General features: G+C 49.3%; 1 protein-coding gene and 1 pseudogene across 4 annotated transcripts in view; both read right to left on the minus strand.

The window, feature by feature from the left end:
- Nucleotides 1–263: 263 nt before the first annotated feature.
- The window catches only part of ILKAP (ILK associated serine/threonine phosphatase), a 32,324-nt gene continuing 10,926 nt past the window's right edge, over nucleotides 264–21,661 (minus strand). The window contains exons 3-12 of one of the 4 annotated variants that reach the window (XM_049782578.1): nucleotides 21,481–21,537; nucleotides 15,604–15,720; nucleotides 13,997–14,123; nucleotides 11,227–11,333; nucleotides 10,829–10,922; nucleotides 10,505–10,592; nucleotides 8,371–8,492; nucleotides 2,340–2,459; nucleotides 631–712; nucleotides 264–498 (exon numbers count right to left, since the gene is read on the minus strand). In XM_049782578.1, the coding sequence (XP_049638535.1) occupies nucleotides 358–498; nucleotides 631–712; nucleotides 2,340–2,459; nucleotides 8,371–8,492; nucleotides 10,505–10,592; nucleotides 10,829–10,922; nucleotides 11,227–11,333; nucleotides 13,997–14,123; nucleotides 15,604–15,720; nucleotides 21,481–21,537 (1,055 nt within the window). In that variant the 3' untranslated portion in view covers nucleotides 264–357. Of the gene's footprint in view, nucleotides 713–2,339; nucleotides 2,460–8,370; nucleotides 8,493–10,504; nucleotides 10,593–10,828; nucleotides 10,923–11,226; nucleotides 11,334–13,996; nucleotides 14,160–15,603; nucleotides 16,029–21,480; nucleotides 21,538–21,661 lie in introns of those variants that run through there. The other 3 variants (XM_049782577.1, XM_049782580.1, XM_049782579.1) reach the window with 3 other exon arrangements.
- On the minus strand, nucleotides 19,898–20,846 carry LOC126020975 (ATP synthase F(0) complex subunit C1, mitochondrial-like; annotated as a pseudogene).

Here is a 21,661-nt window from a genome sequence, read left to right on the forward strand (position 1 = left end):
ATTCTGGGCTACTCCAACATGTCACAATGAACAGCTTTTTCTTTCTTTTTGGTTTGAAACCCGCAGTTTCAGGATTTATTCCTGGTCCTGTGCTGATAGGTTTGGTATCCTAAATGGTGGGGATCAATCCAGAACCAGCCACATGTAGGACAAGCGCCCTCCCCACTGTACTCTAACCCTCCTGCATCAAGATTCAGCACACAGACCAATGCAAGCAGAACTTCTCAAGGATCCAGAACTGCTGAAAATGTCAACTCAAAGACTAGGGGGGAAAAAAAAGAAATCCTTTATTTACAGCATGGGAGGCCCCAGAGTAGCCACCAAATGTACACACTGAGGCAACTGCAGCCCTGGCCCTCAGCAGCCCACCCGCACCACCATCACCGTGACGTTGTCAGCTGAGCCCCGCTGTACCGCCTTGTTGGCCAGCCTGTTGCAGGCCGCCTCGTATCGAGCGTCCACGGCCGCCTTCCCCTCCCGGCTCTGGATCTTCTCATCCTGATGGGCAGTAAGGTGCGGTGACCAAGGCTGCTGTGCCCGCTCTCCTGGGATCCCATCTCCACGCAGGCAGTGAAACATGGGACAACACCAAGCAAGGGAGGGCTGTGGTTCCCCCTGGAGAGGTCTTACCTCAAGGCAGGACACGATGAAGTTCACAGCTTCTTCCGGAGTGAAGACCTTGAAGAGGCCATCACAGGCCAGCAAAATAAACCTGCCCGAAGAAGTGCAGGGCTCACAGTAACTCTCGGGCCTGCCCATTATCATAGCCAACCTCTGTATATACTACAAAGGTTAGAATCACTTAAATGGGAGGTTCTCAGACAAATGCAATTATCAGGGGCAGGGACTGGAGTAACTGTCCAGTAGATAGGGCTCTAGCCTTGCCAATATGACCAGCCTGGGTTATATCCCAAAGCCCCATATGGCCCCGAATCCTGCTAGGCGTGAGCCATGAAAAAGGAGCCAGGAATAAGCCCTGAGCACCACCAGGTGTGGCTCCCAAAGAAAACAAAACATCAGGGATTATGGCAGATCCACACCCAATTTCCACTACCAGGTGCCATTTCCAAAGCCACAAAAAGTGTTCTTGTGTGCTCTGCACATGAGAACTGTGTGGAGATGTGGGTGAAGGCAGGGAGGATGGGGACTGATGACAGGTCTTGCCTTCTCAGAGGCCCCAAGGCTGCTCACACCTAACTTGCTAAATCTCAGGCTGACAGTCACAAACTGTGGAGGTAATTCCCCCTCACATCTGACCCACTGACCCTTGTACTTTTCATATAACACAAGGCCCAATGGCACCTGGGCTGTGAAAGAGACATCAGAGATCCCAGAACCTATGGAAGAGGTGAAGGCTTGCTGCGGGGGAGGAAAAGTTGTCCCAAATGTTTTTGGTTTTTTTGGGGTCATATCTGGCAAAGCTCAGGGGTTACCCTCTTGGCTCTGAGCTCAGAAATTGCTCCTGGCAGGCTCAGAGACCATATGGAATGCCTGGGATCGAACCTGGTCCATCCCAGGTGTGCAAGGCAAACACCCTACAACTGTGCTATCACTCTGGCCCCCTATCCCGAATGCTCTGAGGGACCCAGATAGGTGGCTCAGGACCTGCCAAGGGGGTCCAAGATGTCCCGAATGTTATTGACAAGGACCCTGGGGCCGGCAGGTGGCCCTGAGAGCTAGAAGCAGGGTCTCTCACTGGCATGTCACTTCCTGATACCCTGTGAGATCTGTTCTCAGATCTCCCTTCCCCACTGCTGGCCCAGACAGGGTTCCAGTGTCAGTTCCCAATGTACCCACCTCCATCTCAATACCAGGCCAGGTAGGACCACTCACAGCTTTTTTATTTTTATTTTTTTGGGGGCCACACCCAGCGGTGCTCAGGGTTTACTCCTGGCTTTCTGCTCAGAAATATCTCCTGGCAGGCACGGGGGACCATATGGGACACCGGGATTCGAACCAACCACCTTAGGTCCTGGATCAGCTGTTTGCCAGGCAAATGCTGCTGTGCTATCTCTCTGGCTCCTACTCACAGCTTTATAGTTCTGCTTAAACCCCACTGTGATCCCCCATGAAAAACTAACCAGAACCCCTCAGCATGGAGTCAGAGGGCATCACCCAACTAGAGAATCTTTAAGGAGTCCCTGTAACCCCTGCCAAGAAGCCCAGACCTCATATTCTGCTGTGGGCTCCCAGCAGCCTGCAGCCTAGAATTCAGACTCTCCTTTTTTCATCGGCCACCTGGCCTCTTCACCAGTGAGTGATGTGGACAGGGGAAGGTGAAAAGAGGACAAGAAAGGGGGGTGCTATCTGTGAGGGAATAGAGGGAGGGAGCGTATTACCTGTCATTGGGGGTCAGCTGGCAGCGTCTGATATCTGGCACAGAAGTGACTCCACAGCGCTTGTACTGGCCATCCCCAATGGAACGGGACACCTCCAGTACGCCCAAGACACGCCCGTCCCTAAAACAGGGAAAACAGTCAGGGTCTGGGGACACACCATCCCTGACACTCAGGGTCCAGGAACACACCTGTCCCTAACACAGGGACAATCAAAGAGGCCACAGGTCACACTTAGAACACGATCCAATACTAGAAACTGGGTCGAAGTTTCCAGTGCGACCTGAGGGGCCCCAATAACCAGCACTGACAGTGGCCCCACATACCAGCCTTCCCTGATCTAGACTGGCATTTCTCAAGTGAGCCGCATGGTTGAAGGCCCCAGTTTCGAAGGGTCACAGGACACAGCAAGAGCTGGTTTGATGGGGGAGGTCATGGGGGCAAGACTTAGAGACGTCACTCCCTGAAGTTTGGTGCTCTGGACTTCTGGTCTCAGCTGCACCTTTTTCTAGAAGCAGCGTGGAGCACAAGAGCCCCACGAAGTGAAGCAAGTGTTTCTCCAGCAGCTTGTGGCTGGAGTGCAACCTCCCCTCCCTCACATCAGCAGCAGCGCTGGCCAAATACCACCAAATACAGAAGCCTGACCAGTCAGTTCCTCTGTGTGAGGAAGTGAGCTCAGTTCACCTGGACACGCACTAAGCTGTTGCCGAATGCAGCTCTAAGGGCTAGTAGCTAGAGAGCGAAAGAGTGTGGACGGGACCATGTGCCCAAGAAGGGCCGCAAGGGCCCAGTGCCTGCATGAGAAGCTGAGGCCAGCTTGAGCAACTGCACAGGGCAAGTGAGAGCACCGATCCGATCCGGAGGGAGGTCCCCCCACCAGGCCAGCAGCAGCTCAGATTGCAACCCTCCAGCAGAGCTCCAGAAGCACTGGCCGTTCCCCTGCCCCTTTCCTAATTTTCCTAAGGGGACACCATTCTGGGGATTCAGGGTTGGGTTGCCTCTAAAGTGGACCTGTGTTGTCCCAGACACTAAAGCAGCCCCCCTGCCTCCATTCCTGCACCACTTGGGCTCCATGCTGCTCATCTCCTTCCCACCATCCACCATCAGAGGGGACTGGTGTGTAATATAGGTGGGCACCATATAGCAGGCTGCTGGCCTGGCCTATTCCCGTCCCTCCTAGCTGACAGCTGGCCACATGAGCACAAGAAGGGACAAAACAGTACCACGTGTCTGTAGCTAAGCTGGTCTGTGAGTAAATTATCACCTCCTGACCTCCCAGGCCAACACAGGAATTGGTTTCTGTCTAAATTGGAACTGTTCTAGCAGAGCCCAGGGCCCCATATAGTAGAGCACTGAGCCTGCACATGTTGCTGGCCTGTCATCCACCACTATCTCCCACATTTTAGGGAGCTCCCAGGTCATGTAACTCTACACCCAGAGTTTGTCCTCAGTGAAAGGAAGCGGGAAAAATAAAGACACGCGATTTTTGTGGGGGGTAAGCAGCCCTGAAACTAGGACTGAGCAAAGAGGCAGAAGAGAGCATCTTTATAAATACAGCTTTCCACTTAATTTATATATTTAACCATGTAAATGTTTTGCATTTTTTTAACTCTTTATTTGGTTTTTGGGCCACACCAAGCAGTGCTCTGCACTCAAGAATTATTCCAGGGGCTGGAGAGATAATTCAGTATTAGGGCGTTTGCCTTGTAAGCAGCTGATCCAGGATGAACAGTGGTTCGAATCCCAGCATCCCATATGGTCCCCTGTGCTTGCCAGGAAAGATTTCTGAGTGCAGAGCCAGGAGTAACCCCTGAGCGCTGCTGGGTGTGAATAAAAAAAAAAGAATTATTCCAGGAGCCGGAGAGATAGCACAAAGGTAGGGCATTTGCTTTGCATGTGGATGACCAGAAATGGACCCGGGTTCGACTCCTGGCATCCCATATGATCCCAAACCTGCCAGGATTGATTTCTGAGCGCAGAGCCAGGAGTAACCCGAAGTTGATGGGTTGGCCCAACCCACCCCCATCCCCCCCCAAAAAAAAGAATCATTCCTGGCAGGGCTCAGGGAATCCTATGAGATGCAGGGGGTCGAACCCAGGCTGGCTGTAAGCAAGGCAAGCGCCTTCTCTACTGTCCTATGGCTCTGGCCCACACAACATCAGGTTTTACCAGAAGTTCCAAATGCGTGGCTGAGTGGCTTGTCATGCTTAATTATGAACCACCAGTGACCTCCTTTCTTTGCCAAACAATCCCTGACCCTTCGACTCTAGACTGGGCTCAGGGTTGCCAGTCTCTAAAGCCTCCTCTGTTCCTACCACGACTAATGCTTCAGTCTCCTGTCCTCCCAAATTACCCAAGTAATTACCAAGTGTCCTGTCCTCCATGATTGGGCCTTTCTTTTTTTTTTTTTTTTTGGTTTTTGGGCCACACCCTGTGACGCTCAGGGGTTACTCCTGGCTATGCGCTCAGAAGTTGCTCCTGGCTTCTTGGGGGACCATATGGGACGCCGGGGGATCGAACCGCGGTCCGTCCTAGGCTAGCGCAGGCAAGGCAGGCACCTTACCTCCAGCGCCACCGCCCGGCCCTATGATTGGGCCTTTCACCATACCCCCCTCATCCTCTTAAGGCAGAGAAGCACCTGCCCATGGAGTCTCTGGCCAGTGCTGTCACCATGGGCATACAAATCACTGCTAAATTCTTGTGTGGGTCCGATTACACAATGGTTTTCTAATTAATAGATGCCACAAAAAAACTGTTGGGGAGGAAGGGCCTAGAGTGACAGACCAACGGGGATGGTGCTTGCCTTGCACACAACCTACCCAGGTTTAGGTTTTATACCAGGCGTCCCATATGGTTCCCAGGCATCAGCAGGAGTGACCCCTGAGCACCACTGAGTGTGGCCCCAAAACCAAAAGTTAAAAACAAACAACATAAAAAATTATGGGGGGGGCTATACCCAGTGGTGTTCAGGACTTACTCTTGGGTCTGTACTTAAGGGAACACTCTTCTTGAGCTTAAAGGACCATGGGGTGCTGCGGATGACACCAAATCAGCTGGGTGCAAAGAAAGCAGTCCCCACTGTACTAAATCTCCAATCCCCTGAACGCATGCTCTGAATGGGGCAACAGATCACATAGTGGGCGATCCCCAGCAATGCACATGGTTTTCTGAGCACTACTACAAACTACTACTCCTGAGCACAGAGCTGGGCATAGCAATTGAGTAGAGAAAGTGGGAAACAAAAACAAAACCAAAGTAACTTTCTGTTTTGGTTTGGTTTTTGGGCCACACCTGGTGAGGCACAGGGGTTACTCCTGGCTATGCGCTCAGAAATTGCTCCTGGCTTGGGGGACCATATGGGACACCAGGAGATCGAACCAGTCTGTCCTAGGTCAGCCGCTGTGCTACTGCTCTGACACCCCAAAGCAACTTTTTTCAGGCCACACCCATTTGATGCTTAGAGGTTACTCCTGGCTAAGCGCTCAGAAATTGCTCCTGGCTTGGGGGGACCATATGGAATGCCGGGGGATCGAACCGTGGTCCTTCCTTGGCTAGCGCTTGCAGGGCAGACACCTTACCTCTAGCGCCACCTCGCCGGGCCCCCAAAGCAACTTTTTAAAAATGTTCTTAATGGGGCCAGGAGAGATAGCACAGCGGTGTTTGCCTTGCAAGCAGTCGATCCAGGACCAAAGGTGGTTGGTTCGAATCCCGGTGACCCATATGGTCCCCCGTGCCTGCCAGGAGCTATTTCTGAGCAGACAGCCAGGAGTAACCCCTGAGCACTGCCGGGTGTGGCCCAAAAACCAAAAAAAAAAAAAAAAAAAAAAAATGTTCTTAATGACAGACTTAGAGCACTAGCACAGTAGGGAGGGCACTTGCCTTGTATGCAGCTATAAAGGTTCAATCCCCAGCATCTCATACAGTCCCCAGAGCTGCCAGGAGTGATTCCTCAGTGCTGAGCCAGGATTATCCCTGCTGGGTGTGGCCCCAAACAAACTAACAAACTACTCTGAGTGGCTGCTAACAGTGGCAGCGGGTAGAGGAAATAAAAGGAGTCTGGTTCTGGTCAGCCTGCCCCTGCGTACACATTTCAAAGGCACTCTGGGGCCCAGATGAACAGGTGAGTAGAAAACAGGAAGGAAATAAACGCATTGCTCCTCCATTCACAGCCAAAACTGTCAATGTCACCATCTTCTCCAGTTGCTCAAAAGAAAGCAAGAAGTTCAAGTCAAAGGGTTGAAGGCCCAGGTTGGCATTAAGGCGGGTACAATCCCAGGCCTGAGTCCCCTATAGTGCCAGGTCTGCAGTCAAGAGGGATAAACCCTGGGCCCGGAGAGATAGCACAGCGGCATTTGCCTTGCAAGCAGCCGATCCAGGACCAAAGGTGGTTGGTTTGATTCCCGGTGTCCCATATGGTCCCCCATGCCTGCCAGGAGCTATTTCTGAGCAGACAGCCAGGAGTAACCCCTGAGCACCACCGGGTGTGGCCCAAAAAAAAAAAAAAAAAAAAAAGGGATAAATCCACTGCTCAGCACTGTCCGAGTCTGGTGTTCCCAGAGCTTTTGAGGGGTAGGATCAGGAGAGGGATGACACTTCTGGTGGTGCTCAAAGAACTATGAGCCTGTGAGGGTCAGATATGGCCATGGCCACAGCGATTCTGAACAGAACTACCAGATTTTACATAAACATGTTGGGCAGCACTAGGGACAAAGGCCATGTCCTCATCAACTCATGGCAATCTTGCAGAGAGGTAGGAAAGGCAGGTACCTTTTGCCATGAACTGTCCCTGGGTTCCCATTGACAGAGTTGAGTTAGACAGAGCTATGCCCTCAGCACAGAGCTCTGAGCTCTCATGGTTCATCCCTCCCTCCAGAGAGCCCTGGATCCCTGCTGAAAGGAATCCAGAACAATAATAAAGACTCCTAGGGAGGCAGAGTGATAGAGAAGTGGGGAGGGTGCCTTGTTCACAATCAACCTGGCTTAATGACTGGCATAAGGTCCCACGAGTAAACCTTGAGCACAGGGCCTGGAATAAGACCTGAACAAAACCAGGTGTGCCACACCCCCCAAAAAAAGACTTCCCAGGACTGGAAGTATAGTATAATGGGTAAGACATTTGCCCACCTGGGTTGGATATTAGGCACCACATATGATTCTCTGAGCACTGCACTAATCCCTGAGCAGAGCCAGGACCAAGCCCTGAGGATACGAGGTATAGCCCAAAACCCAAATAACAACATCAATAATGATACTTTCTAAGCAAAAACAGAAGAGAAACTACATCCAAGGACAATTAACTCGAGTCATCCATGCTAAATATCACCCTCCTTATTACAACGGAAAATAAAACCTCATGGCCAGACTTTCAACTCAATTCCTTTTTTTTTGGTTTTTGGGTCACACCCGGCAGTGCCCAGGGGTTACTCCTGGCTTCATGCTCAGAAATCGCTCCTGGCAGGCTCGGGGGACCATATGGGACGCCGGGATTCAAACCGATGACCTTCTGCATGAAAGGCAAACGCCTTACCCTCCATGCTATCTCTCCGGCCCCTGTTTGTTTGTTTTTTTGTTTTTGGGTCACACCCAGCAACGCTCAGGAGTTATTCCTGGTTCTATACTCAGAAATCGCTCCTGGCAGGCTCAGGGGACCATATGGGATGCTGGAATTCGAACCACCATCCTTCTGCATGTAAGGCAAACACCTTACCGCCATGCTATCTCTCCGGCCCCTCAACTCAATTCCTATAAGCTCTCTTTCCCTTACACGACAAATGAAAGCATTTTGGCAAATTTTCGAACAGAAACAACACTGCAAGTGGTGAGCTTGCCCCAAGAAGTTTCTTCCCTTCTCACAGAAGGAGCGAAGCCGGGTCTCATGCATGTGGGGCAAACACCTAGCCCCCAAGCTTGCTCTCTGCCAGTCCTCTGACCCCCTGAACATGCACAGCTCTGCCATGCCCACCTCCATCACTGCAGCAAGACTGGAAAATCCTCCTGGTGCCTGGGGCTGGCCACTTCCCTCGGTCCCAGTTACCTGACGTTCCCTCCAGCCTTCTGGATCCGCATTCGCTCCTCGTACTGTGTTGGGTTGTGTTCTTTACTGAGGCTCAAAGCGGCATGTTTCTGACTCTCTTCATTGTAGCGACAGAGAATGGCCTGGGAGACACAGAGAACCTAGAGTCAGGAGCAGCCAACAGCAGAACGGGGCTAAAGAGTTGCAGTGCTGACAGCAGCTCAAAAAAATGGTGTCAGAAAGAAACACCGAACATGGCTAGGAGTTGTGCTCCCCCACCCGGGATGTTGTCTTCTCCTTCCTGTGACTTCTGAGCAACAGGTCAGAGCTGATCGAAGAAGGCCACGCACCATGCCTGTCAAATGTCAGTTAGCTTCCCAAGTACTTTTTCTTCTTTAACTTTATCTCTAGCCTCAATGCCTGTGTCCTGTGTGTCTCCTGACATACTTCTGGAGCCCGTTCTTCAGTTCCCAAAGAAAAAACGTCCTGGGCCCGAGAGTTAGCATGAAGGTAGAGCGTTTGCCTTGCATGCAGAAGGATGGTGGTTTGAATCCTGGCATCCCATATGGTTCCCTGAGCCTGCCAAGGGCGATTTCTGAGCTCTATAGAGCCAGGAGGAACCCCTGAGCGCAGCTGTCACCAAGAACAGAAAGAGTCCCTTGCTTATGGTGGCACAGGAGCATGGAGGGGGCCACTATCTTGTGGGGTGCCGCCCTTTAGCTTTTAAGTTGTACCCACAAACTGGGACTGGTATGCAAAATGTCCTCAACGAGGGGCCGGAGAGATAGCATGGAGGTACGGTGTTTGCCTTGCATGCAGAAGGATGGTGGTTCGAATCCCGGCATCCCATATGCTCCCCCGAGCCTGCCAGAAATGATTTCTGAGCGTAGAGCCAAGAGTAACCCGAGTGCTGCCGGGTGTGACCCAGAAACCAAAAAAAAAAAATCCTCAATGAGAAAACGTCAGGTTTCCCCATCTCAGTCATGTGAGCTTCAGAGATCAAGGACATAGCACCTAACAGGTTTTAAGCTCCATCTCTAGAATTATTCTAAAGTCATGATGATTTTGACAAGCAGGGTCAAGGTTTTAGAAATTTATTACTAAAGCAACAACAAAAAGGTTAAAAAGTAAATATTTAGGACTGGAGAGATAGCACAGCAGTTTGCAAGGGCGTTTTTCCTTGCAAGTGGCCGAACTAGGACCTACATTGGTTTGAATCCCAGCATCCCATATGGTCCCCCGTGCCTGCCAGGAGTGATTTCTGAGCAGAGCCAGGAACCCCTAAGCATCACCGGTGGACCCAAAAACAAACAAACAAACAAAATATTTAGGGGAAGGGGGATTTTTTTTGGCCACACCAGTGGTGCTCAGGGATTATGCATGATTCTATACAGGGTGCCAGGGATCGAATCTGGGTCAGCCACATTGAACTAAGAACTCGATATGCTGTACTATTACTCCAGCCTCAAGTTAAAGAATCTTTTTTTTTTTTTTTTTTTTTTTTTTTTTGGTTTTTTGGGCCACACCCGGTAACGCTCAGGGGTTACTCCTGGCTATGTGCTCAGAAGTTGCTCCTGGCTTGGGGGACCATATGGGACACCGGGGGATCGAACCGCGGTCCGTCCAAGGCTAGCGCAGGCAAGGCAGGCACCTTACCTTTAGCGCCACCACCCGGCCCGAAGTTAAAGAATCTTAAAGTTTACCCTCCACACTACATTTTTGAGGGGGATCTTTGGGAACATATCCAGCAATTCTTGGGAATCAAATCTGAGATACTTGTACAAAAGGCAATATACTCCAATAACTGTCTGAATCCCTAGTATTTAAATTCTAGCCACAACTTCCTCCATGTCCATTCAAAGCATTATTCCAAGCACTATCTAACAGAAGGCAATAAAAGAGTAGGCAACAAAATTTGAACAAGGGCAAAAAGGAAAAATATGAATATGGATTTCAAAGCAGAGTCTGGTACGGGGTTGTCTCCCCACCACAAACCAACCTCAATTAGCTACGGACATAAACATCCAGAATATAAATGCAGCCCAGCCCTGTGGAGGCCACAGGAATAAGGCCAGCCTGGCCAGCAGCAGTTAATCTTAGGGAACAACTGCTTTGGGGTCCAGAACATGCTGGTGTGGAAGTGGGTGCCACATACCCGGCTGTCCCCGAGGTTGGCGATATAGAGAACGTTGTCCACGACCAGAACGCATGTGGCAGTGGAGCCGTCTTTCCAGGCAGGTTTCCTGAGGAAACACGTCGGAGATGGTCACTGCCAAAACCACAGCTCCCAGGGACTGGTCTACCAGTGAACAAACCCGTCCCTTGACAATTGCATTTCTGTTTGGGACATGCTGGTCAGCTATGCCATGAGCACGTCACTACTAGGTGGGAACTTTGCAGACACTGAGCATTGGTTCGGGACTGTATGGGATGCACCTAGAGCACTCTTAACTCTGCTCCCTCCACAGTCAAGACTTACTGGCTTGAGGCTTGTCTTAGGAACTCCTCGTCAGTATGCTTGAAAGTGTCCAAAAGACATCTCTTAACAGTTTTCTCGACACTGATCCCATCTCCTATCACAGGGAAAACAGAATAAAACCAACACTTCAGAGGGCACAGCCACCCCCGCTTCCTGTGCATCAGCTGATGTCAAACCAAATAACAACAAATCTAGTTCCTTGCCTGTGATCACATACTAATGAAACTTGGATTGAAGTCTCCAACTGGCAGGTCAGGACCCTCATGCCCACCCAAAGCTGTCACAAGATGGCAGGCATTCTGTGAGTTATCAGTGAGTCTGCTTGGCCTCCACCCACTGAGCCCCAGAGAGATCAAGGTCAGCAGGAAGAGGAACCCCTGTACCTTCTTCAGTCTCACCTTTAGGGAACTTCCTGATTAAGTTCTGATGCAAATTCTGGGCAGCGAATTTTGAGGCACGAATTCCTCCATGTCCATCAAAAACAGCAAAATATGAAACCCGGGTACTGGAGAATGAAATGAAATTCAGACAATTAGATTATACTTCCCATTAAGCTTTTAATTCAGGACCAGAGAGTAGCGCATTTGCCTTGCATGTGGCTGACCTAGGTTCAATCTCAGGAAAGCCAGATGGTCTCCAGATCCTGCCAGGAGTGGATCCAGGGGCACAGAGCCAGGAGTAACCCCTGAGCTCTGCTGGGTGTGGCTCCCCCCTCCCAAAAAAAGGAATTCCTACTGGTATTCAGCCAGGTAAGGTGCTTGCCATCTCTGTTACCAAGTATGGTCCTTGAGTACAGAGCCAGGAGTGATCCCTGAACACAGCCAGGAGTAAGCCCTGAGTGGCAGGGTCAAAAAACAATAACACAATATTCCATTTGCTTTCAAAGTCAGGGTCTATTAGCACTGATTTTCTTTTTCCTCACTGAAGATCAAACTATCAACATCTTTTTTCTAGTTAACTAGACTGACAGTGATGGGGCTACACATCTACAAAGCAAAGGAGAGTCCCCAAACCAGAGACCAGCTAGAGGGGCAGGACTGATCTTCTGATCTTCTGGCAGGAACTCTTTTCTTTTTTTTTTGGTTTTTCGAGCCACACCCGTTTGATGCTCAGGGGTTACTCCTGGCTAAGTGCTCAGAAATTGCCCCTGGCTTGGGGGGACCATATGGGATGCCAGGGGATCAAACCGCAGTCGCGATCTTTCCTTGGCTAGTGCTTGCAAGGCAGACACCTTACTTCTAGCGCCACCTCGATGGCTCCAGGAAAACATCTAGGCCTTACTGCCGGCCAGGGGCAGATTCAGAAGTGTCATTCTAACTCTGGTCAAGACCTGTTTCTTGGGGCCGGAGAGATAGCATGGAGGTAAAGCGTTTGCCTTGCATGCAGAAGGTTGGTGGTTCGAATCCCGGCATCCCATATGGTCCCCCGAGCCAGGCAGGAGCAATTTATGAGCATAGAGCCAGTAGTAACCTCTGAGGCGCTGTTGGGTGTGACCCAAAAAGCAAAAAAACAACAACAAAAAAAACCCCCCACACACCCAAAAAAAACCCAACTCACTTAAAAGACCTGTTTCTTGAAGAGTATCTTTGTAGTCTACTTCTTTTTTTTTTTTTTTTTTTTTTTTTTTTTTTTTGTGGTTTTTTGGTGACACCCGGCAGTGCTCAGGGGTTATTCCTGGCTCCAGGCTCAGAAATTGCTCCTGGCAGGCACGGGAGGACCATATATGGGACGCCGGGATTCGAACCGATGACCTCCTGCATGAGAGGCAAACGCCTTACCTCCATGCTATCTCTCCGGCCCCGTAGTCTACTTCTTATTCCCATCTAGGTGTGTCAGAAAACTCACTTCTGTGGCATCAATACCAGAAAGTCAACTGAACTAAGGAGGCAGGTTAAGTAGGGAGGGAGAGGAAGATAAACAGGAGAGGTGGGCTCAGGGGTTACTCCTGGCTCTATGCTCAGAAATTGCTCCTGGCAGGCTCGGGGGACCATATGGGATGCCAGAATTCGAAGCACCGTCCTTCTGGATGCAAGGCAAATGCCCTCACATTATCTCCCCAGCCCGACTTTGGACTTTTTATAAAAGGGTCACAATGTCTTACCAATGGTTACCTTCCCTCTGCCCTTGACCTCAATTATGTAACTTCATTTTAGTTCGTCAAATTTAAGAACATTTTCACAATGTTTCTTCACCTTATGCCATTTTTGCCCATTTTTTTTTCCCGGCTCCCAACTCGATCAGTTCTTTCTTTTTGTTTCGTTTTTGGGCCAGACCTGGTGACACTCAGGGGTTACTCCTGGCTGTTTTCTCAGAAATCGCTCCTGGCTTGGGGGATCATATGGGATGCCAGGGGATTGAACCACGGTCCATCCTAGGCTAGCTCGTTGCAAGGCAGACACCTTACAGCTTGTGCCACTGCTCTGGCCCCCCAACTCGATCAGTTCTTTGATCACCACTCACTACTATAATGATTTCACCCCCACCTTTTTTTGTTTGCTTGTTTTAGGGCCACACCCTGCAGTACACAGGGAACCAATACTCAGGGGGAAAGCTGGGAATCAAACCCAGGCTGGCACATGCAAGGCAAGTCCTATCACTGCTGTCCTATCACTCTGGCTCTTCCCCTCCATTTTTGGCTGAAAATGGTTTGGCTGAAAATGGGGGTTTTATGAAAAATTCCCAGCATAAAGGAGGCCTGGAGTTCAATCTGCAGCACTACAAGGACCTGAGTTCACTAGACTGGAGTCCTGAAAGCTCCCAGCACTCCTCCCAAGCCCACACAAGTAGACTAAAAATTCCCAGGAGCTTGCCCAGTCCAGAGCACCACTATGAAGAAAAAAACAGAAAAGATGCCAGCAGCTCCTCACCTTCCAGTGAAGAAAACATAGCCAAGGCCGACAGCATAGGGGCCAGCTTTTAGGCTGAGGCCAAGTCAACACTGGGGCTGGAAGATACTTAGCATCAAAGCTGACTGTTGTCAAGAGTGTAGCAACCTTTCCCTAGATGCCAGCAGCAGACACCCTCCACATGCACTTTGACCAAAAAAAAAAAAAAAAAAAAAAAAAGAAAGAAAAGAAAAAGAAAAGAGAGGAGCGTTTGAAATCAGCCGCAACCAAAAGCAACTGTTGTGAAAACCAAGCAGCTCCTCCAGATCATGCAGACACTCACATAAGGGATGACGGGGGGCTACACTCTTCGGTGATGTCGTTGAGAATGACATGAGCATCCTGCATCTCCTCCCGCTCACCCTTGCGTTCTGCCACGTAGCCCTTCAGCCGAAGGATCTCTGAAGAGGCTGAGAAAGAGCAAACAGCGACTTCACTCGCCATGCCTGGAGGGGGCAAGACTCAGCTAGGCATTCCCCACTTCACCCCAAACACTGTGAGGAACATCTGAGAGAATAGCAGACGCTGATGGGCTGGCTAGGCTGGGAAGGCATCTAAAGGTCCACAGTGGATAGGCGACAGCCAGTTAGTAGTTAACTGCTCTAGAGCATGGAATGTGCTAGCACCTCACAGAAGAGGGATTTGAATCAGGGCAGGATAGAGGTACAAATCTAAGTTTGTCAATAATTTAATAAAGACAGAAAAATTCCTCCTTTAGAGAAATACAAGTTCTAGAGTTTATCCGAAATGACCTAAGAATAAAGGGGATCAGTGTGAACACAGAAACCTCTGTTTTGAATGGCTAGGTCTGTTTAAATTCACTTCTGACAGCAGAAGTTAAAGGCAATAGATCAAACAAGCCGTCTCTGGTGCACGGTGGACAGGGGCTCTGAACACATGCTTTGCAGAGTAGGCCCAGTTTCGATCCCTGGCACAACATGATTCCCTCAGCACAGAGCTGTAATCGGGCTCAGGAGTGCAGCCTGAAACTAAGATGTCAAGATTGGTAGGAGCTCAGCTGCAAGCCACGTTCCCTGCATGGGTGGGAGGCCCAATGGCTGACACAAGCACTGCTAGGCAGTGCCAGCCAGCTATGAAACATTGTGGCCCACAGCACTCTCTTTTAATGGTATTTTACATATACTCACTGACAAATTACAACACTAATAGCAAATTTTCAATGTTTTTTCCAATCTCTCTCAGAAAGCCACCTGAGCTCAGTGGGAATTCCAAGCGCTAACCAACAGACTGTGAATAGATAAGGAGCTGGAGGGATCAAAGTGATGGCCACAGAGCACGAGGCCAGACTGCCAGTACCCTAATTCTGCAGAAGCGCAGCTAAGGCAGGGTCAGAGGATGTGTATGAGGCATTAACTAAAAAAGGACACAAAAATAAACACTAAAAAAATTTCTGGGGCCCGGAGAGATAGCACAGCGGCGTTTGCCTTGCAAGCAGCCAATCCAGGACCAAAGGTGGTTGGTTCGAATCCCGAGTTATTTCTGAGCTGACAGCCAGGAGTAACCCCTAAGCACCGCCGGGTGTGGCCCAAAAGCAAAACAAAACAAATTGCTGGGGCCAGCGTGGTGAGGCTAGAGTAAGGTGTCTGCTTTGCCAGCGCTAGCCTAGGACGGACCGAGATTTGATCCCCTGGCGTCCCATATGGTCCCCCAAGCCAGGAGTGACTTCTGAGCGCATAGCCAGGAGTAACCCCTGAGCATTACCGGGTGTGGCCCAAAACACAAAACAAAAATTTGCAGGAGGAAACCTACCTACTGCTTAAAAATAGACATAAAGAGGAAATGTTAGAATCAGAAAGCTGAGCTTGTTGGTGCTTTGGGTTGTTTTAAAATATAAAGTCTAAAACATTTGTTTTCAAACTGTCTGAAAACCTTTACAAACTTTCTTTTCCACAAGCTCTTCACTGCCATTCTTCTCTTCTTCAGAGGTTTTTCTCTTTGTTCCTTTCCCTTCATTCTTTTCCACTTGAGATGAAGTGTCAGGAGTACCTGGAAAATAAAGAGCCGAATAGAAACACAATGAAGATTGTCAGAGAGGTAAAGCAGACTGACCTGACCCTCAGAGATGAAAGGTTGTGCTGAGTGAGGACTGGCAGAGGCAGGAAGGGCAGGTCTATGGTGAAGGCAGGGATGGGCAAGGCACCCAAGCCAGAGACCATGGCTCAGGTCAAGCCTGTTTCGACGTGCTCCAGAGGCTTCTAAATGAGGCTTTGTCTTCTCCTTTTTTTGTTTTTGGGTCATACCCTGTACTACTCAGGGGACCACGTGAGAAGCAAGGTTGGCTGCACGCAACATGAATGCCCCCTGAAGGAGGTTCTTTAAAAAAAAAAAAAAAGGCGCTTTGCAGGGGCCTTCAGATAACAGATAGGGCACTTACCTTGCACTCAGTTGACCCAGGGTTTGATCCCGGCACCTTGTATGGTCCCCCAAATCTTTCCAAAGAGATCCATGAGTGTTGAGCCAGGTATAAGCCCGGAGCACAACTGAGTGTGGCACCAATTAAAAAAGGGGGGAGGCACCAGTACATTTTGTAGCGAAGCAAAGCCAGGCTTTACAAACCCAGATTTTACAAACCCATAGTCCCTTATTAAGTTTTCAAATGACACATCCTAAACAAAGTTCAAAAGAAACAAGCAAAGCAAAACAAGACTTTACAGAAGTTCGGCTCAGCTTTCGGACTGCTGTATGTATGTCCTGAGAGGCAGGAAGGCCTGTTAACATGTGCACATGGAAGTGTAGGGAGATAAATGGACAGCAAGCTGGAGCTGAGCCTGCCATGTGCATGTGTCTGGGGTCTAGCCTCAAAGCCTACTTCTGCCACACAGAAGAGGAGTCCATATGACCTTCCAGCTTGTTTCATCCACAACCTGGGGGACAGAGAAGACTTTCATCTCAGAGGATTGTTTGAAAGTAATGACAACTCTGGGATTTAGCACACTAGCCTCGAATGCTGCTGACCCAGACTGGATTCCCCCAGATTGTGTGTGTGTGTGTGTGTTTGTGTATAATGACAACTCTGGGATTTAGCACACTAGCCTCGAATGCTGCTGACCCAGACTGGATTCCCCCAGATTCTATCAGTCAGCCCTGAACACCACCAGAGGGCGGGAGTAGTGTGTGTGTGTGGGGGGGAGTAGTGTGTGTGTGGGGGGGGGAGTAGTGTGTGTGTGTGTGTGTGTGTGTGTGTGTGTAGAGGACACCACCAGAGGGAGGAGTAGGGGTGGTGTGTGTGTGTGTGTGTGTGTGTGTGTGTGTGTGTGTGTGTGTGTATAGAGGACACCACCAGAGGGGGGAACAGGGGTGGTGTGTGTGTGTGTGTGCGTGTATAGAAGACACCACCAGAGGGGGGAACAGGGGTGGTGTGTGTGTGTGTGTGTGTGTGTATAGAGGACACCACCAGAGGGGGGTACAGGGGTGGTGTGTGTGTGTGCGCGCGCGTGTGTGTGTGTGTGTAGAGGACACCACCAGAGGTGGGGAACAGGGGTGGTGTGTATGTGTGTGTGTGTGAAGAGGGAGAGGGAGATGGGAATAGGCACATAAAGCAGTTTTCAGGAAAAATGCCCAGTATACAGTACCTAAATAAATCATAGGTCCTGTTAGAATGGCTACATATTCTCGGCACTGAAAAAAGCAACCATTATTTATGCAATTACATCTTTTTTTTTTTTTTTTTTTTGGTTTTTGGGTCACACCCAGCAGCACTCAGGGGTTACTCCTGGCTCTACGTTCAGAAATTGCCCCTGGCAGGCACAGGGGACCATATGGGATGCTGGGATTGAGGAACCACCGTCCTTCTGCATGTAAGGCAAATGCTTTACCTCCATGCTATCTCTCCAGCCCCTGCAATTACATTTTAACTGCAAGGACAAACAAAAGAAATAAAAGGAGGAACCTACTCATAAAAGGTGGGACTTCTTTTTTTTTTTCTTTTTATTTTTTTTGGGTCACACCCAGCAGTGCTCAGGGGTTACTCCCTGGCTCTACACTTTGAAATTGCTCCTGGCAGGCTCAGGGGACCATATGGGATGCCGGGATTTGAACCACCGTCCTTCTGCATGCAAAGCAAACACATTACCTCCATGCTATCTCTCTGGCCCCCCAAAAGGTGGGATTTCTAAGTAGGGAAATCCCCATAACACTATGTACCATATACTTAAAGCAAAGGGACCAAATGCCCTGGGCCAGTAAAAAGAAAGGCCTGAGAGCAGAGTACACAGGGCTGTGGGAAAGGCCTACCTTAGACAAGGCAGGCCCCATTCTCTATCAGGGGTCCTCAAACTTTTTAAACAGGGGGCCAGTTCACTGTCCCTCAGACCATTGGAGGGTCTGACTATAGTAAAAACAAAACTTATGAACAAATTCTTATGCACACTGCATGTATCTTATTTTGCAATGAAGAAACAAAACAGATACAAATACAATATGTGGCCCTCGGGCCATAGTTTGAGGACCACTGCTATGCTCCCCTGAGACCTAGCAGTAGGGCATTTGCCTTGCATGCTGCCAACCCAGAATGGACCCACGTTAGATCCCCAGCATCCCATATGGTCCCCGAGCCTGCCAGGGGCAATCTCTGAGCTCAAAGCCAGGAGTAACCCCTGAGCTCTGCAGGGTGTGGTCCAAACTGCCCCCAACAAACCAAATCCACAACAATCTTTCTTTTTTGGGGGGGAGGGGTTTTCAGCCATACCCAGCAGTGTTCAGGTATTACTTCTGTCAGGCTCAAGGGATATATAGAATGCTGGGATTAAACCTGGGTCATCCTCCAGCAAAGCAAACGCCCTACCTACTGTGCTATGGCTCCAGCCCTCCCCAATCACAACAATATAAAGTCCAAGGAAAGGCCAGTCTGTAGTCCTTCCCTCTGGCTTGCATTTGGGGCTCTAGTAAGGATCTGCCTTTCCACCAATCCAGGAGACTGCCTAGTCTTCCCTTCCACTCCACTGGTAATAGAAGAAATGATAACACAGAACAGGTAGTCTACATAGAAACAGACAAAAGTCAATCAAACCAATAAATAGTCATGAGATTCAAAAAGGATTTTTCTTTTTTTGGGCCACACCCGGCAGTGCTCAGGGGTTACTCCTGGCTGTCTGCTCAGAAATAGCTCCTGGCAGGCACGGGGGACCATATGGGACACCAGAATTCGAACCAACCACCTTTGGTCCTGGATTGGCTGCTTGCAAGGCAAATGCTTCTGTGCTATCTCTCCGGGCCCCTCAAAAAGGATTTTCTATAAAGGAAATTAAGGTCTTGAATTTTTTGGGCCACACCCATTTGACGCTCAGGGGTTACTCCTGGCTATGCGCTCAGAAATCACTCCTGTCTTGGAGGGGCCATATGGGACGCTGGGGGATCGAACCGCAGTCCATCCTATGCTAGCGCTTGCAAGGCAAGCTTAACTCTAGCGCCACCATCCTAGCCCCAAGGTCTTGAATTTTAAGAAAATTCCTTTAAGTGGGTTGCACGGCCACCAAATCATTGTTATTCATCCCTTCTTCCCAATCCATGCCTGTATTTGAGATAGGCATTCTACTTCTTTCACTCATTAAGGGAAGGGGGTCAAAAGAAAAGAAAAAGAAGGGGGGGGGGTCATTGGTGGTGGGAATGTTGAACTGGTGAAGGGAGGTGTTCTGTTTATGACTGAAACCCAATTACAATCATGCTTGTAATCACGGTGCGTAAAGATTTTATATATTAAAAAAGAAGTGATATAGCAATCATTTCTAGTTCTATTTGCCTTTTTGTTGTAACAACAATGTGAAGTAAATTTTTGTCTGCATGAAGACTGACTATAGTGGTGGATGGGAAATTGGGGAGACCATGAAGAGAAAATCACACGGATAGGATTGGTGTTGGGACATTTATTTTTTCTTTCAGTTTTTGGGTCACACTTGGCAGCACTCAAGGGTTACTCCTGGCTACACGCTCAGAAATTACCCCTGGCAGGCTCAGGGAACCTTATGGAACGCTGGGATTCAAACCACTGTCCTTCTGCATTTAAGGCAAACACCCTGCCACTATACTATCTCTCCAGCCCCGGTGTTGGAACATTTAATGCCTGCCTGAAATTACTGTATTATTAACAATTGGCAAATTATGGTGTCACAATAAAAAATTTTAAAAAATCATTGTCATTCAAATTTTGGTTTTTGAAAGACAAAAGTTCTTTTTTTTTTTTTCTTCAGAGAAACATTATGTTTGATGGTAAAGCTCAGCACACTCCAGCACTAGGTGTGGCCTGGAGTCAAAGCAGCAGGGATGAGTAGGTGACCCCCACAGAGCCTCACATGGCAAAGAGAATGAGGAAGGTGACCATCAAACAGAAGAGCCCCATAGCCTCAGACAGGGCAAAGCCCAGGATGGCATAGAAGACCTGCTGCTTGAGAGATGGGTTCCTGGCATAACCAATGATTAAGCTGCCAAACCCGGTTCCGATGCCAGCACCAAAAAATTTGGCTGCTGTGTCATTGTCCCAGGAGACCACGCTGGTCTGGAACTCCATCTGGTCAGCTGGAGTGGGGAACTGCTGTAAGAAACTGTTTAGATGGGATCTCGAGCCTGTTCAGGAAGGAGGCAGAAATGAGCCTAATTAGACCCCTGGTACAATAGCGATTCAGAGCCGGAGTATCGAGCAGTGTCCCGGTGGTCTGCATTTTCAGTCTGCGCTCCCACTGCCCAGCTGCCCCTGCTCTGACCACGGTGTTGCCCAGCTCAAGGTTGACAAAAGTTCTTTTTAATTTTTAATGTAAGTGGTATGAAACAGAAGATCTATTTTCATCTGTATTAATGGGGTCAGGACAGTGGAGTAAAATCAAACGTATCACAAAGAGACAATTCTGGATAAATTTAATCTGTCATGAATGTAAAGAGGTAAATAGAATAATAGACTCTGCAAGTAGGAAGGGCCACCCTGGCAGAGTCTGGAGCACACTAGGTGCAAGTCCTGAAGTGGGAGGGGGTAGAAAAGAACCATAAATCACCAGAGACACACTAACATAACCCAGCCTCTAATCGCTTCATTTTTGAGGGGCAACGAGCGTTTTGGGGCCATAGCCTGCAATGCCCAGGGAACTCCTGACTCTTCAAACTCAGAAATTACTCCTAGTGGGCTCGGGGGAATCATATGGGATGCAGGGAATTGTACAAGGCAAATGGCTCTCCCTTGTACTATGGCTCTTGCCCCATCTCTTCATTCATTTTTTGGAGGGGGCCCCACCCAGCAGTGCTTAGGGTCACTCCTGGTAGCTGGAGGGACCACATTGAATACTGGGGATCTAACCTAAGCTGGCTGCAAGCAAGGCAAACATCTTCCCTGCTGTGCTATTGATCTGTAGTCATCCTCCCAATCTCTTCATTCTTAAAGTCAGACACAGACTAAACCATGAGAAATAAAGACTAGTCACTGAGAAGTAAAGTAGAATTTATCTATTCCCACTTTACTTAGTGTTGCTTATTCAGTGTCAATAAACTAGGGGCTGGTGTGATAGCACAGCAGTAGGGCATTTGCCTTTCACACAGCTGACCTGGGACGGACCCAGGTTCAATCACCGGCATCCCATATGGTCCCCTAAACCTGCCAGGAGTGATTTCTGAGTGCAGAGTAGGAGTAACCCTGAGCGCCCAAGACAAAAGAACCTCTCAACTTGATGTCATATTCTGACCCACTGTCCTAAAGCCCTGTGAAAAGCTCTAATACTAGTATGGTGAGTCTCATCAGTCCTTGGCTTCTTACCTCCACTCACTCACCTGACTTGCCACTGCTGGCTGGTGGGAGATCTTCAAAAAGCAAAGGTCCTTCTGATCCTGTAACACAGCAGAGCAGCAGGTGAGCCACAGCCCAGAGGAGGATTGTGGTTCAGATTCAGCCCACAGGACAGCTAGGCAGGCCCTGGAAACTGGCTCAAATCCTTGGCGACAGTCCAGGAGC

This window comes from Suncus etruscus, chromosome 10 (genome assembly GCF_024139225.1).
Source record: "Suncus etruscus isolate mSunEtr1 chromosome 10, mSunEtr1.pri.cur, whole genome shotgun sequence".
Classification (NCBI taxonomy): domain Eukaryota; kingdom Metazoa; phylum Chordata; class Mammalia; order Eulipotyphla; family Soricidae; genus Suncus; species Suncus etruscus.